General features: G+C 43.8%; 1 protein-coding gene across 7 annotated transcripts in view; it reads right to left on the reverse strand.

Moving 5' to 3' along the window:
• Positions 1 to 15,934, reverse strand: part of NTRK2 (neurotrophic receptor tyrosine kinase 2) — a 373,842-nt gene that overhangs the window by 78,854 nt on the left and 279,054 nt on the right. For all 7 annotated transcript variants that reach the window (XM_036855412.1, XM_036855415.1, XM_036855409.1 and 4 more), the window contains 2 exons: positions 15,771 to 15,901; positions 2,561 to 2,733 (listed from right to left, as the gene is read on the reverse strand). In XM_036855412.1, coding sequence (XP_036711307.1) covers positions 2,561 to 2,733; positions 15,771 to 15,901 — 304 coding nt within the window. The remainder of the gene's footprint in view (positions 1 to 2,560; positions 2,734 to 15,770; positions 15,902 to 15,934) is intronic.

The raw sequence follows: 15,934 nt of genomic DNA on the forward strand, positions 1-15,934 counted from the left end.
TTCAAGAGCTCCATGCCCTGTGCAAGCTGCCAAGGGAGAACTAGGTGCCTGCTCCTTCTGGAAGGCAGGAAGGAGAGCAAGGGATGGAACTGAAAGTGAAAGGATCAACACACACACACACACACACACACACACCACACACACACACACGGAGTCTGAGCTCACAGAGGCATTTAATTGCATCCAGGTGAGTACATTTGAATTTATTATGCTACAGTTTTCGGAAAGTACCATTTTAAGTTAGGGACATATCCTAAAACATGGGAACAAAGGAAATTAGCTCTATAAGCAGCAGACCTCAACCAAATTCAGCTTCTTTTCTTCCTTTCACATTAGATCTGTCAAGATAATGGGCAAAAGCTCCCATCATCCTCTCTCCTATCACCTGTGCACATGTATTCACGAGGCTAGGGATGGTCAAAATGATCCGGACTGTACAAACCATGGGATGACATTTCTAAACACAGCAGTACTCTCTCACCCTTCCACTGTTCTCTCAGCAATTGACTTATTCCTTAAACTGTACAGTTCCTGAACCTTCCAGGGGCTGCATGAAGCTACTGGTGCTGATTTCTGTGGAAAGCTCTCTTCAGTGCCCGTAGAAACTAGAGGAGGACAGAGCAGTCTAGGTGCTGCTGTAACGCAAAAGACGTCACTTCCCCGGGATTATGGACGCCTCAGCCAAAGTAAAGAGGAAAATGTGTCAGAGAAGAAGGGTTGTGGGGACAACATCTATTGATTACCTGCCATCACAATAGTCCTGACACTAGGCCTTGAAATGGGTGTTATCACACCCCTTTTACAGGTGAGGAAACTGAGGCCAGTGAGGAACATCTTTCTTATTTCTCCTAAATTATACTAATCTTTCAAAGATTAGTTATATTTTAAAGAAAACAGTATGCTAGAGCCAGATGTGACTTTAAGAGGATCTAACTCAGACCCACCTGAGAGTTGAGGTGGCCGAGGTGGTGTGGCTTGGGACCCACCCAAGGGACCCAAGCAGCTGATGCTGAATAGGAGGGAGAACCCGGGTCTCCCAGCCCTCACTACTGGGACCTCTTACTCTTTCCATTGTTCGAGATCATAAATGTGCGGCTTCCATCGTGCCTCTGCTTAATGCAAATGAAAGCATCGCTTGTTTTACTTCACCAAGGAGGGTCTGGATCAGCACATTTCTTCTCTCCCCTGGTAGATACAGTATGAGAACACTCACTATGGGCTCCAGCAGTGTGACCACCAGCTTCCTCTGTCTCTCTCATCAAATTCAGCTCTCCTTTCGATTTCTCTCAGCTGGTGTATGAGTAGAAATCATTACTAGCAGAATTCAAGCTTCTGCTTGTTGAAAACTTCCTACTTGCTCCTATGCTACGAGCTTTCTATTTATTCTAATTCAGCCCTCATGCCTACCCTGCTGGCTCAATATTATCATCAGAACAGCTAAGAGACTTGCCCAAGGTCATTCAGCTAATAAATGCCAGAGCTGAGATTCAACTCCAGCTGAACATGCTGCCCGGATCATTACTATCTCCTCGAGAGACGCTGCACTGCGATCCCTTTTACTTCGCACGTTGTCCTCACTGTTTCAAAGCAGCGCCGCCCACCAGCTCACCCCACCCCCGGTTATGCACATTCTAAACTGTCTCTCACTTGCTCTATCCCGCGGTCCCTCGCAGGCCCCCGCACCCATCACCCCAAGGAAGGGACTTCCTGAGAACCCACGGCTGAACCAAAACCCAATTAGGCCAATGCTAGAAATCCAAGTTACAATGCTATTTAACAACCCAACGACTCCCTCTTATCCTCAACATTTTCCCTTTCCTCGCTTTGCTGCCTGCCAGTTTCCACCGCTGGTCACAAAACCCCTCATGTCGAAGCTGACCATTTTTTTCTGACCTCTGGGACTCAATAAGGCCCCAGTCCTCAGTCTTCAATGGTCCTGTCCAATGTCGTTTTACCTCCTTTCTCCTAGATGTTTTGCTCTTTCGATTCTGTTCTTTTCACTCGATCCTCTGACCGACTGACTTCCTGGTTCTTCTTTCCGTCTTCAGAGTAAAGTCCAAATGCTCACCTTTCCAGCCGTGACTCCTCCTACCCCCTTTCTACCTCCCCTTGCCCTGGTTTCTTGTGTTGTCTGGCATCTCCAGACTCTCCACTCTCACCAGACCAGACCTTTCCCTGTGACACCTGGGTGCCTGAACTCTTGCTGTTTCCTTCGCCCGAATAACATTCTTCCCTTATCCACCTGGCAAACTCCCACAGAGCCTAAGGCCTGTCTCAAATGCACATGTCATGTACCATTTAATGAACCAACACTCAATAAACACAGGTGAAATGGAGTGGAATCATTAGTATCACATTATATAGAGTTTGTTGATTCAGGAAAAGGAGCAATGCAGTGGCCTCAGGTTCTTTCTTTGTAGTAGGCATTGATGTTGTCACCAGGACAGGCTGTTCCAGAGAAAGGTCCAAGGCCCCCTTGGTCCTTCCCAGGAAGCCCCCTGTCCTCACCCCCAGGCTGTCTGAAGCCCACCTCCCACGTGGCCCCCGGTGCCCCCCATACCTGAGGAACTTGTTGAGGTCCCCGTGCTTCATGTACTCAAAGACCATGATGAGAGGGTCACCCTCCACACAGACGCCATAGAACTTGACGATGTGTTCGTGCTGGAGGTTGGTCAGCAGCTCGGCCTCGCGGTGGAAGTCCTTGCGTGCATTGTCGCTGGCATCTTTCAGCGTCTGGGGACCAGGGGCAGAGGGGAGAAAACCAACATTGCTTAGACTGAGGGCGTGAGAGGGAAGCTGCATTGAGAGGAATTCCTTTAGGGGGCTTTGAGGTTCCTGGATGGGAAGGGCATTCATCTCATGTATCACACAAAAGATTGAAAAACTAGCCTAATTCCTGAGGAAATAATGTTTGTATGAATAACTGAGGAAAAGTTCCTTCTGGGTACGCAAAGCTTTAGTTTATGAAGGATTTACATGGATGTTCTTTCATTAACTGACAGACGTGAACTTTTTACAAGATATTGCATATAGTTCCCTGTGTTATACAGTAGGTCCTTGTTTATCTATTTTATATATAGTAGTGTGTATCTGTATCTGTTAAACCCAAGTTCCCAATTTATCCATCCTCCCCTTCCTTTTCCGTTTGGTAACCATAAGTTTGTTTTCTATGTCTGTGAGTCTATTTCTGTTTTGTAAATAAGTTCGTTTGTATCATTTTTTAGATTCCACAAATATTTGTCTTTCTCTGTCTGACTTCACTTAGTATGATAATCTCTAGGTCCATCCATATTGCTGTGAATGGCATTATTTCATCCTTTTAAAGGGCTGAGTAATATTCCATTGTATATACGTACCACATCTTCTTTACCCATTCATCTGTCAATGGATAGTTAGGTTGCTTCCACGTCTTGGTTATTGTAAATAGTGCTGCTGTGAACACTGGGGTGCATGTGTCTTTTAGAATTAGAGTTTTCTTCTTTTCCAGATATATGCCTAGGAGTGGGATTGCAGGATCATATGGTAATTCTATTTTTAGTTTTTTAAGGAACCTCCATACTGTTCTCCATAGTGGCTGTACCAGTTTACATTCCCACCAACAATGTGAAGGGTTCCCTTTTCTCCACGTCCTCTCCAGCATTTATTATTTGTAGACTTTTTGATGATGGCCGTTCTGACTGGTGCAAGGTGCAGACATTAACTTTTTATCCCCTTCATCCTTTTTAACCCTGGTCCCAATTACTACCTCGGACATCTCTCCATTTGGGGGCTGGTTGTACTTTCTAGGCTGCTCTGCACACCTCACCTCTTCTCATATAAACTTTGTAAAGCTTTATATTATGGAAATATTCAGTAGAGAGAAGATCATAATGACCCCTCATGTACCCATCTTCCAGCTTCAACGATGATCACTTTGCCAGTCTTTACTATGTAAGTTCTCCAAAATCCTTCCCCAACTTGTGCCCACACACACTGCTGGCTCAGGAAACATCCTTGCCAGTGAGCTCAAGAAGGCCAGTCATGCTGCCACAAAGACAACGTCCAGGAGCATGCCAGCTGGCCTCTGGTGCCTCTAGTTCTCTGCTCACCCACCACGGTGTCACAGCAGGGCACAGCTGGCATCTGTTGGTGCCACGCACACATGCTGAGCTCCTGTCCTGTGTCAGTCACTGACCAGAGCTGCGGTGACATCAAGAAGACAATGACCCAAACAGGGGCCTCAGACATTCATGAGCAAATAGGGTGATAAATCACAATGATAATTCAAGCTCTAAACACAATGCCTGAATGAACTGGCTCCCCTGCATCTCTGTACAGCTTGATGCCTTGACATGCCTGTCTTGAAACTCATGCTTCCACCTTATGAAATGTCTGCAGCTGCCCAAATGACATGGACCATGCCCCTCTGCCCCTGCCCGTGTTCATCCCTCTGCCTGGGATGCTGACTCAGCCAGGGTCACTGGTGTTGGGGGTTGAATAATGCCCCTCCCCAAAGGTATCCGCATCCTAATCCCTGTAACTTATGAATATGTTACCTTACATGGCAAAAGGGACTTTTTTATAAATTTATTTATTTATTTATTTTTTGGCTGTGTTGGGTCTTTGTTGCTGCACGAGAGCTTTCTCCAGTTGTGGAGAGTGGGGGCTACTCTTCGTTGCAGTGTGCGGGCTTCTCACTGCGGTGGTTTCTCTTGTTGTGGAGCACGGGCTCTAGGTGCTTGGGTTTCAGTAGTTGTGGCACATGGGCTCAGTAGTTGTGGCTCGTGGGCTCTAGAGTGCAGGATCAGTAGTTGTGGCGCACGGGCTTAATTGCTCCTCGGCATGTGGGATCTTCCTGGACCAGGGTTCGAACCCGCGTCCCCTGCATTGGCAGGCAGATTCTTAACCACTGCGCCACCAGGGAGCAAAAGGGGCTTTGCAGATATGATTAAGGATCTTGATGTGGGGAAATGAGCCTGGATTATTTGAGTGGGACCCAATGTCATCATAAACAAGGGTCCTTATAAGAGACCAGCAGGAGGGGCAAGAGAGAGAAGCTATTAGGATAGAAGCAGAGGTCAGAGAGGAGAGAAGATGCTGTGCTGCTGGCTTTGAAGAAGGAAGAAGAGGCCATGAGCCAAGGAATGTGGGCAGCTCTAAAAGCTGGAAAAGGCAAGAAAACAAACTCTACCCAGACCCTCCAGAAGGAGCCAGGACATCTTGACTTTAACTAAGTAAACTGATTTCAGACTTCTGCCTCCAGAACTGTGAGAGAAATAATTTGCGTTGTTTAGGCCACTGAGTTTGTAGTAGTTTGTTACAGCAACCATAAGAACTAATACACCTGGCTAACACTTAGCAGTCCTCCAAGACTGCGCTTGGCCATCACCTTTCTGAGAAACGTTCGCTGACCCCCTCATCATTGTCACATCCCCACGGCCTGGCCTCCCAGGCTAGGTTGGATAACCCTTCTAGGTACACCTCGTACCCACCTCTATCATATTGCCAGCCACAGTACATTCTCACTGCGTGTTTATTTGCTTATCTCTGGTGTATATGGTGAGCTTCTTGACCCAGGGACTGTGCCTTCCACCTCTGCACTGCTGGCATTGGGCATGGCGCCAGGCACCTGGCAGGTATTCAAGATTTATTTGTGCAATGAGCCAGGGTTTAAACCTGGACCTTTTGATGCGAAGCTAGAACTCCTCCCCTTTGGGTACCATAGTGTGAGGGTCTGCCTTTGACTAAAAGGAGAACACAGACTTTGGCTCTGCTCTGGACCTCTCTGAACTCTGATTTTCTCTTCTGTAGGGTGAGGGTAACAATATCATCTACTTCACAGGGTCCCTGGGAGGATTGGATGAGATAGACTAAGTTGAGATGCCTCCCAGGCTCCCTGGTACAGACAGATATTTGGGAGATTTGAATTTGAAACTCCAACCAAGTTGTATTCAATTTGCTCACACTAGGATCCAAGAAGGCCAAAAGGTGCATGGATAAGGCTGGGGGCCAGCCCAAGGCATGAAAGTGCCCCTGAGTCTGCCACTGGTTCCCTCCTGAAATCCCTTGAAGCCTGCAGAATTTTCTCAGAGATCCAGTCTTTTTATGCAGGGGCTCCTCTGAGTCAATGAGATAGCTTATTTCTATGGCCTTGGTCCATCTTTAACAGTGTGTTGGAGAAGGCAAATGAAATTTTCAGGTCATTATCACAAAGCATGAACATATTCTGCATGTAAATTTTCTTCTCAAGTTTCAGCTATGTAGTGTTGACTCAAGAATGCTAAATTTTGTGTGTGTGTGTGTCTGTGTGTCTGTGTGTGTGTGTGTTAGAGAAAGAGGTGGGGAGATGTCAGACAGTGGGGTAGAGTGGGAAAGAAGATAGGCTTTTCACTGGGGAGGCACCAAACTGAAAGACTTAACAAGCATTTCATATTTCCATTTCCTCAAAGCAAAATCCTATGGGAAGAGACTCCACTCTTAGTGCAATGTTAAAAACTGTGCTTCAGTAACATTTTTGAATTTAGGAGAGCAGATTTCACTATTCATGGGACAAATGCATTTCACAAACCTGGCCTCATCCTATGTGCCCATCCATTTTTACATGTCAAGTTCTTTTTCTAAATTATAATCCAATTCTATTTTAAGAGATTCAGAAAATATGGCGGTAACGAGTTGGGCAAAATCATCTTCTGAATTTGGCACTCGAAGGACAGAATTTTTCTAAGGGTGGAACCATAGCCAGACAGCAATCAGAAGCTGGAAAAATCCTGCTATCAACCCTATTTATAGAATTCATCTCTGTTTTAGCACCATGGCTGATTGTGTCCCTTGGCAATGGACATGAGACGGCAGCATTCCTCACTGACAACTCCCTCCACTGAAGTTTCATTCTGACAGGCGTATTTGCCCCATCACTGAGCATTGCTATTTTCTTATTCCTAGTGTCTGCTTTGTAGCTTCATTTCTTCTTATTCCTGGTGAATTTCCTGACACTCTAAAGATGCCATCCTTTCTGAAGACATTCTCAAGGGAGAGGTCTTATCCTGAGCTGCAGCGAGTTGCTGCCTGGAATACACATTGAGTCAGAGTTGGAAGAGTGGATTAGCATGACATAAAGTCAAGCACAGAACTGAGAAACTAGTGAAAGTAAAATAGAAGTAAGAAAATAAAAACAAAAGGAAGCTTAACATTCGTCTGAAATGCTTCCACAGAATATTAAGGCTAATGGGAAGCTGATAGGGGAGGCAAGAACACTTATTTGAAATCATTGGTGTGATTGGATGTTGTGAGCCATGACAAATGATTGTGCATTTCAAAGTATAGGTGGTTTAGGAGGCACAAGGTAACACGAAGATTGTGTCCTTTTTAAAATACTGATGTCATATTCTTCTCCTATACTTTTTAGAGAACATAGAAACAGAGTTAAGGTGAAAGAGAAAAAAAAGAAGAGATTATTATGGCAAAACCTCACAATGCCCAATGCACACCACTGTGCTTAAAGCAGAGAGGGAAATGAGTAAACCCTCCTACAAGGCAACCAAGATGGATAAGAATGTTTGTCAACATGCCTAAGCTCTTCTGGGTCAAGACCTGTTGCTAATGGAGACTGTTTACTCTTCTGATATCTTCTAGACCTGCACTGTCCAGTATGGTAGCCAATAGCCACATGTGGTTAGTGATCATCTGAAATACGGTCCAAATTGAGATGTGTGTAAAATACAGATTTCAGATTCTGGAAACTTCGTATGCATGAAATACCTCATTAATATTTTTAGATTAACAGTATATTGAAATGATGATATTTTAGATAGGTTGAATTAAATAAAACACATCAATACAATGAGTTTCATCTGTTTCTTTTTACTTTTTAACATGTGGACTAGGAAATTTTAAAACAGAAATATGGCTTGCTTTTGTGGTCCACGTTATACTTCTATTGGACAGAGCTGTTCTATAAAAGTCACCTTAGTAAGCTATTAATGGGTCAACCTACTTCTTGGGAATGTTGGAAAACAATGCTAAACTGAAATAGAGTTAAGGCAGACACCCTCCTTATAAGGTCCTTACAGGCAATGATTATGCAAGTATTTAGGGTAAGCCATAGTCACTAGGCTATGTGATTCTTCTAACTTACAGGGTCCTCTCTAAAGAAAAGTAGAGGAAGCTTCTAACCAATGCTTACAAAAGTGAACTTTTGAGGAGTATATTGTAATAAATTCAGAGATAGAAAGAGCTTGATAGAAATAAAATCTTAGAAACTAGGAAGAATGTAGTAGCTGTCTCCCCAACATTCCTACAAATGTAAAAGCTAATTAGATGACTGTATAAAAACAGTAATGATCACACACACACTCAGATAGTGCTCGCTGTACTAGAAAGCAACACTCTGTGTAACTTTGCAGTTACATATGATTGACTGCAAAGGCCAGTCTATCATATGTAACTGGACTTTGCAAGGACTTTAATTATATACCAAGTGCCAGAGTCAAATACAAGATTCATAGCCAGGATGTTGACTGCTGCTATGTTTATTTTCACAATGGTACTCTCATGGTTCCAAATCTAACAAGCCAACCATCCAATGGGAAACATGAGGTTAATTTCTAATTCGTATACTTTAAAATACTTGCAATAATTTGGGGGATAAAATTGATGGTTTGTGCATGTATATTACATCAAGTTGCATGTTACAAATGCTAAATCTTTGAAAAATGGGAAACTAATTCATAGCAACTGTCACATTAGAGAAATATTGACTCAAAAGAGTGAATCAGAAGTTGGCCTCCGACATGCACAACTGCAAGATATTTACAGGCTTTAAATATGCTAGCATACAATTGACTGAGACAATTCCACTAGATAGAAAGGAGCTGGTAGATCACAGTAGACCATGACTCGATTACGAGTTCTGCTGTCATGTTAATTAAAAAGCAGCCCATCTATCACAATGCACATGTTCTAGAGATACAGAGGAGTGAAATGAATACTCCAGCTATTTTGGTATCAGATGAGACCTCATTAGAGTGAAATGCACTGCTTGTTTTCAGCATTTCTGAAAAGATGTGGATAAATTGGAGAAAAGCCAGAAAAAAAGGGTTAACAGGACAAATTAACAAGACAAAAAACAGATCTCCCATCAAAGGTTAAAAGTTGAAGTTACTGGGAAAGGGACATTGATGGAGAAACTTAATAATGGGGGCCCACCGTGACAAGTACAAGAGGGATTCTGACACGGAAAATGTTACTGTCCATCCTACAGCACATGTGGGTGTGCACGTACACACACACACACAAGCACATGCACTCACACACGCGCCAGGGAAGAATGCACTTCCACTAAAGGACATAGAAATCTATTAAGCAATGCCCAGACCATAAAGATGATTAAGCCTTTTAACAAGCCACTGTTCAAAGTTCTACCATTTCTGTTCCCAGAAACTTGTAAAGATGGAATTGATAGTACTTTCTGCAACATTATATTCTGTTACGGAATACAAACAATTTTTTTAGGGCAACACTGACAAATGTTCTCTTAAATACGCTAACCTTGTCATCATCAATTTCTATTTTGTGGGAACAGGGATTTCACACATCAATTTAAATGGAGAAATGGAAGGGGGAACGGGAGGAGGAAGGAATGGTTGAGAGACTTCACAGTTAATCAAGATGTGAGAACTGATGTGACAACTATCAGTAGAAAATAAAAAGAAGGAAGGAAAGGAAGGAAGGGAGGGAGGGAGGGAGGGGGGAAGGAAGGAAGGAAGGAAGGAAGGAAGGAAGGAAGGAAGGGAGGGAGGGAGGAAGGGAGGAAGGGAGGAAGGAAGGACAGAGGGAAGGAAGGAGAGGAGAAAGAAAATAGCCATCTGTCTTAAAAATAAACTTGCCTGGGGAAAGCACTTGAATCGATGAACTCTTGACGCTCTTTCTCATTTACAAATTGCTTCCCTGTTCCAGACTGAAGGATAAGCTGTCTTTTTCGAGTTCTCCTACTGCCCTTACACATATTCTGAGACAACTGGCTCTAGTTGCTTCTGGCCCATAAGTGGCCTCGCCTGTGTCACATGACAACCTTGGATGCTTGGACCGCAGGCAGGTGCCTGGCAGGAACACTGACTGGAGTAACTGGATGCATGGCATTTCCTTCTTAAGGAACCTGAAGGTGAGTAATAGAGACCGTGGGAGCAGCAGTGGGCAGGAGGCAGCAGCCCAGTGCTAGGGAACAGCGGAGGGGAGAGACAGCTGCGCCACACCAGCAGGGAAGCCTGGAGGAGAGCCCTAGTGCCTCCTGCGAGGATAACAAAGGGACCGTCCTAAGGGCCAGCTCAGATCCTGGTGAGCTTCTGGATCCCAGCTGCTTCATTCACAGTGAGGCCCAGTGGTCCTGCAGGTCCTATTTGAGTCATTCATCTTTCAGTTTTTCCTGTCAGATCTCTTTCCCCTGTCCTTTTGTTTAGCATCTCTAATATTCTTTCAGAGAACCCATGCCTCCTTACATTTGGTCCATGGGTGTGGGTAGAGCTGACCTCATCTTCCATTTGCAAGGATATGCATGTGACCCAGGCCTAGATAATCAGAACATTCTATTCCCTTGGCTGGAGGGCCTGGTGAAACAACTCAAGACAAGCCAATACGAGTTGGCCCTTCGACTTTTGCACAATTGTTGGGAAAGAAGAGCTCTCTTTTGGGTTGCTAGGATGGCCGCATCTGAGCCCAGAGCCACTGCTGCTGAGTCTTTAGCATAGTGTGGGGAGAACCTGCCAGAGAATACAGTCAGCAGAGAAGAAAGCAGAGCCAGGAGATGGAGAGAGAGAGAGAGAGAAAGAATTGCTGATGCCCTGGATTTTTCAGTGCCTGAAGCTAGAGCACCAGCAGCGAGGTCTTCCAGTAGCTTGGGCAAATACATTCCCTTTTCTGCTTAAACCAGCTTGAGTTGGGTTTTCAATGAATATTATATTGCTCTTATTATCAAAGCCGATTAAGGTATTTTGCTTGTATCCTCCTGAGGCCAAAGCAGTCATCCGGAATCATTTTCCTTATTTCCACCTATTCCCTTGAATTACATTTTTACCCAGGAAAACATGAAAATCTCTCTCGTCATTATACACAAATAAGCACAACTACACACTCCTTTGTATTACTTGATAAGTGGTATTATGTTGAATTTCCTCAGTTTGGTTTATTAGGGCACGTGTAGAATTCAGTAAGTGAAAAACGTGGTGCTCAGTGGGCATGGGGCTGGTGAGGATGTCGGAGTTTTAGTCCTAGGTCTGACATTAAGTGATCTCATTCAAGCTATGTAAGTTTGGATAGGTCATTTATCTTCTCTGGACCTCGTTGGCAAAATGTATGAGTTAAGCTAAAGAATTTCAATAATAGCTCTATATATCTGCACAGTGATTCAATCATTTCTAAAATGATTTCTCATTAGATTATATCATATGTATATATATATCATGAAATTATTTCTTACCTAGAAATGCTAACTGCCAATTATTTACATTTTCAAAAGGCTATTATTTCAATAGCCCATCCATCCGTCCATTCAACAAGCATTTATTGCCTGCTACTACATATTAGGCAATGTGCTAAAAGGCATGGTTCCTACCCTCAAGAATATGTCACTCTAATGGAGAAGATAGATACTCATGTCATTGATTAAATATACCCATGAATACACATATAATTAACAACCTTGACATATGCTGTAAAGGACAAGTACAGATGCCGTAATGCATGGAACTGGGAGTTCTGACCTAGACAGGGGAGCAGCAAGGGGAAGTCTCCTTGAAGGAGCAACTCTAGCTGAGAGCTGATGGGTGAGTGGGAGCTGTGTGGCCCAGAGGCTGCGCTGGGGCCCTCCAGGCACGGGCATAGCCACAGCGTGTTGGATACTACTTTGGGCTGGCTCACGGTAACGTGCCACAGGGTGTATCAGTCAACTCTGCCAAAACACTTGCATTATTTCCTCTGTTGTTGACAAGCGAATATTCAGAAACATGAAAAACAAAAAGCCTTCATTAGATGCTAAAGAAAGTGCCTGCTGAACTCAGATGTCACCATTTTGCATCTCGCCAAGTCTTCCTGTGCAGAATCTCTGACTTGCTTTAACTTACACCTTGAGGAAGGCACTCAAATTCTCTGGGTCTTGGATTTGCCATTTATAAAACATGGGGCTTGGATTATAGATTATAGATAAGATTCCTAAGGCCTCTCTTGTGTTCAGCATTTTCTGTTTCTAGAAGTACACCTGAGTTAGTGGAGAGGGGGAAGAGAGGCCGTGAATCCTACAAAGCCCACTTGTGGCTATATTTAAAAAATGAAAATTAGCGCACATTCACAGCACAAGGAAAGGTTGTAGGAATTGTAGCTATTGAAATGCAGGTTGGATGGAGCCAAAATTAGTTAACGCATCCACAGCTAATGCAGGGAAATGGTGATGCAGTGTTTCCTTGGCAATTGAGTTACTTAAAGGTAAAGGAACTCATTTTGATCAAAGACCCGTTTCTCTGCTTCTCATTCTCTCTGTGGGTTCTTCAGTTGTCATTCAGTGGAAAGGGACAAATCCATTTCACTAAAAAACAAAGGTCATCCCAAAAATCAAGAGAAGGGCAATCCGGCTGGATCCAAACAAGCAGATACTCTAATGGGAGAGGACTGTTCAGCCTCCCATGCACCCTTGAGGGGCTTGCGCATGCCTTAGGATCGCTCCCACTTTAAACTGGCTTCTGTGGATCCCTCAAACCTTAAGTCATTTGGGGCAAGTGATGCCAGAATTTACAGGAACCTGATGTCTGTCAGTCTGAATGCAAAACCTTGGATTTCAAACCAGTCAGTTCCTTCTAGAGAAGGAAAAAGGACAATAGCTGCTATTTCTTAGCATGCATAATCAATGCTGCAGGGGTTGCTAGGCAACAGGCAGGAAGACCGTCAAACATCCCTGGGTGCCTCCAATGGAGGAGGAGTAGCCCTGGCAGCCATTCCTCAGAGGTGAAGGGCTATGCAGGCCCTGGAGGCCACGTTCAGTTTGTCTCAGTCCTTTAAAAAAAAATCCCTTTATTGTGGTCGGGATGGAACCATAGACATTTTCCTCCCAGGCTTATTAGATAGTCTTTGAATACACTTTCAATTGGCCCACACGCCTAAAAATGAGCAGATCAGGCTGGCAAGAGGCAGCTCTATGAAAGGTTCATGTGTTTTTCTGACCCAATTCATCCCGGAGCCCGTGAAAGATCGGACTTGTTTCTTGCATGGCTGTAGCCTCTGGATCCCAGAAAGTTAAAATGGGCCTCCTCTCTGAAGCTTGAAATCATTCTGGCCAATGTAAGCAAAGCCTCTGATTTCAACAAAAGTTCACATTCAAGGTCATCGAGATGAGATTTCTTAGCTGTGCGACCTTGAAGTTGAAATGAATTTTTAAGCTGTAGCTATTTTGTTCTCTCTACTTGAGATAAAGGGACAAATTTGATTGGTTTTGTTTTTGTTTTGTTTTTCAGCAGTGTTGATTAAAGAGCAAACGCTCATCGTGGGTCGTTAATTTATAAACATTTATTTGGCAAAGCCAGGAGGTTTATGGGGACTAGGGCCTGGGTCGGAGTCGGGGGTGGGATTAGGGCTATGACTGAGATTTAAACCAGAAAGAAGCTTCACTGGCAGTAGTGATGGGAAGCATGCTGTGGGCAGAACAACTGGCTACACATTGCTGACGCTGGCTGATCCTTCATCATTATGAGCCCAAGCCCTGAAATCCTGTTTTAGCACTAGTTTGGAAGGAAATGTAGCATCTGAGTTGAGGGCGTCGTGGAGTTAGTCTCCTTAAGGACACTGCAAGAAGTACACCGGACCAGGAGCGGAATTAGGAGTGATACGGAAATGAAAGGCAATACCCACTGAGAAATTCTGTGAGTCTATCTCTTTATCAGGCTGAGGTCTTTCAGCTATTCCTACACTGTCCTCTAGGTTTCCCTAATCTCCCAGGATTTTCTCACATTCAAAGATTTCACCTTGTGACCCCATGAAGTGAATTTCTGAAGGCCTGACTTAGCTCCCTGGATGGCCTCCAAATATCAGTGGGAAACATGGCCCCAGGGCCTTCAATCTCCCTGCCTATGACACATGCTAGACTAGGCTTATATGTTCCCTAAGTGTCTTCCAGCTCTAACCTTGCATCAGGCTATGAATCTACAAAAACAGAGGCACCTTTCAGTCCCATTTTTCCAAAGGGGGGAAAAAAGATAGCAGCAGAAGAAAGCAAAGACTGCAGATATAACACTGCCAAATGTTCTGAACATTTTGTGCTTTAAAAAATAACAAACTTTTTGAGTAAATGAAAGAAAAGAGGAAGGAATTGCAGCAGCAGGAATTAAACATCCTCAGCGTCCCCTCAGGATTCTCACTTTACACCACTCACCCCACTTAACCTCGCATCTCTCTAGCATCTCCCTTCCCCTCTTCTCTACTCTGTCTCACTCCCCTCCTCCATCTACCTATCTTAGAGATGATGTTTATTTGATGGATATTACATTGCTCATCCCTAGAAAGGTCTGTCCTTTATTCACCCCAAAGTGGAGCTTTTTAGGAGCCTTTGCTGAGAGTCTAAGAGTATCCGTGCCACTCGGCTTAGTTACTTTTGATGACAAGGAAAGCAAATACACAGCGTTTCATCCAGATGAACTTTAACAGAAACTGTGTTTAGTCTGCAGGTTGGGGAAGTTCAAGAATCATTTTGTTTCTCTCCTCTGTTACCCATTACACATATATTGAAGTATTTTAAGGCTAAGTACAACAGTAATGGAATACATGTCTCATTTTTAAAAAGTTGTCCTGGTTATAATGAGTAAATAAATGCCATTTGTACAGATATTCTGTGTTTGGCCAAACAAACAAACAAATAAAAACCCAAACTCAATCATGTTAGGCCAAGAAGTTACATTTTATTACATTAGCCATGTCCGTATTCATTTGGTATTTAATTCATTTTATAAACATATGCCTTTTTTAAGTGTTTTACATATATTATACCTTGGTGAGTTGTTTTTTCGTAATTTTGACAATGCATGTGTAAAAGATATGCTGAAGTCTTTTGTGCTATTTATGTTGATTCTTGTGATTTAGAAAGCTCAGTGGAAATTTTAGCCCTTTCAATAATGTTTATCTTATTGAAGAACAGGTCTCCTTTTTTGAGTTTATGAAGAAATGGCTATGATGAAGGACTTTCAGACTTCTGTATTTCAGTAAAATCTTGTGTCTCCTAGGGTGGTGGGATCTACCAGAGATGTCACCCATCCCAGATGGAATCATGCCTAGGGCCTTGGAGACATTTGGGAGGGACAAAGTAAGTATAACAGAAGTTCTCAGCAGAACTGAGGCTGAGAGGGGAAGTGAAGGCCACAGTCTCCCTTCCAGAACCTTCAAACAGGAGACAACCTCCCGCTGAGCTTGGACAAGCACTGAGCAACCTGAGGAGACAGCGGAGTCTCCAAGACTTGGCCGGTTGGATTCTGTTTGACCTCATTGACCTCTATCCAGAATTTAGTTAACATTGACTGGGAAGAGTAGCTCAGAGCTATTCACAGCCTGTAGACTGGAAGGTTGTCCCTGAGCAGAACCTCTGACACTTGGATGTGCCCCAAATACCCTTCCCACTGTCCATTCCTTTAAAGGAATTGGAACACATCCACCATAGCAGATGTAATTTGCTCCTGAATTGGCCACTACAATAACATAAAATAAAGCATCACCTCCACACCTGAGTGTGACCACGGATAATGAGACGTTCTGGAGTGTTCGCTTACCTTCACTGCCACCAAGATCTTGTCCTGCTCAGGACAGAGGTTATAGCATTCAGCTAGGAAAACTTTTCCAAAGGCTCCTTCGCCTAGCTCCCTTTTCAGAACAATGTTATGTCGCTTGATGTGCTGAACAACTGTAAAACAAAGACAGAATGGACATTGGAATA

The sequence above is a fragment of the Balaenoptera musculus genome, chromosome 6, assembly GCF_009873245.2.
Source record: "Balaenoptera musculus isolate JJ_BM4_2016_0621 chromosome 6, mBalMus1.pri.v3, whole genome shotgun sequence".
NCBI lineage: Eukaryota > Metazoa > Chordata > Mammalia > Artiodactyla > Balaenopteridae > Balaenoptera > Balaenoptera musculus.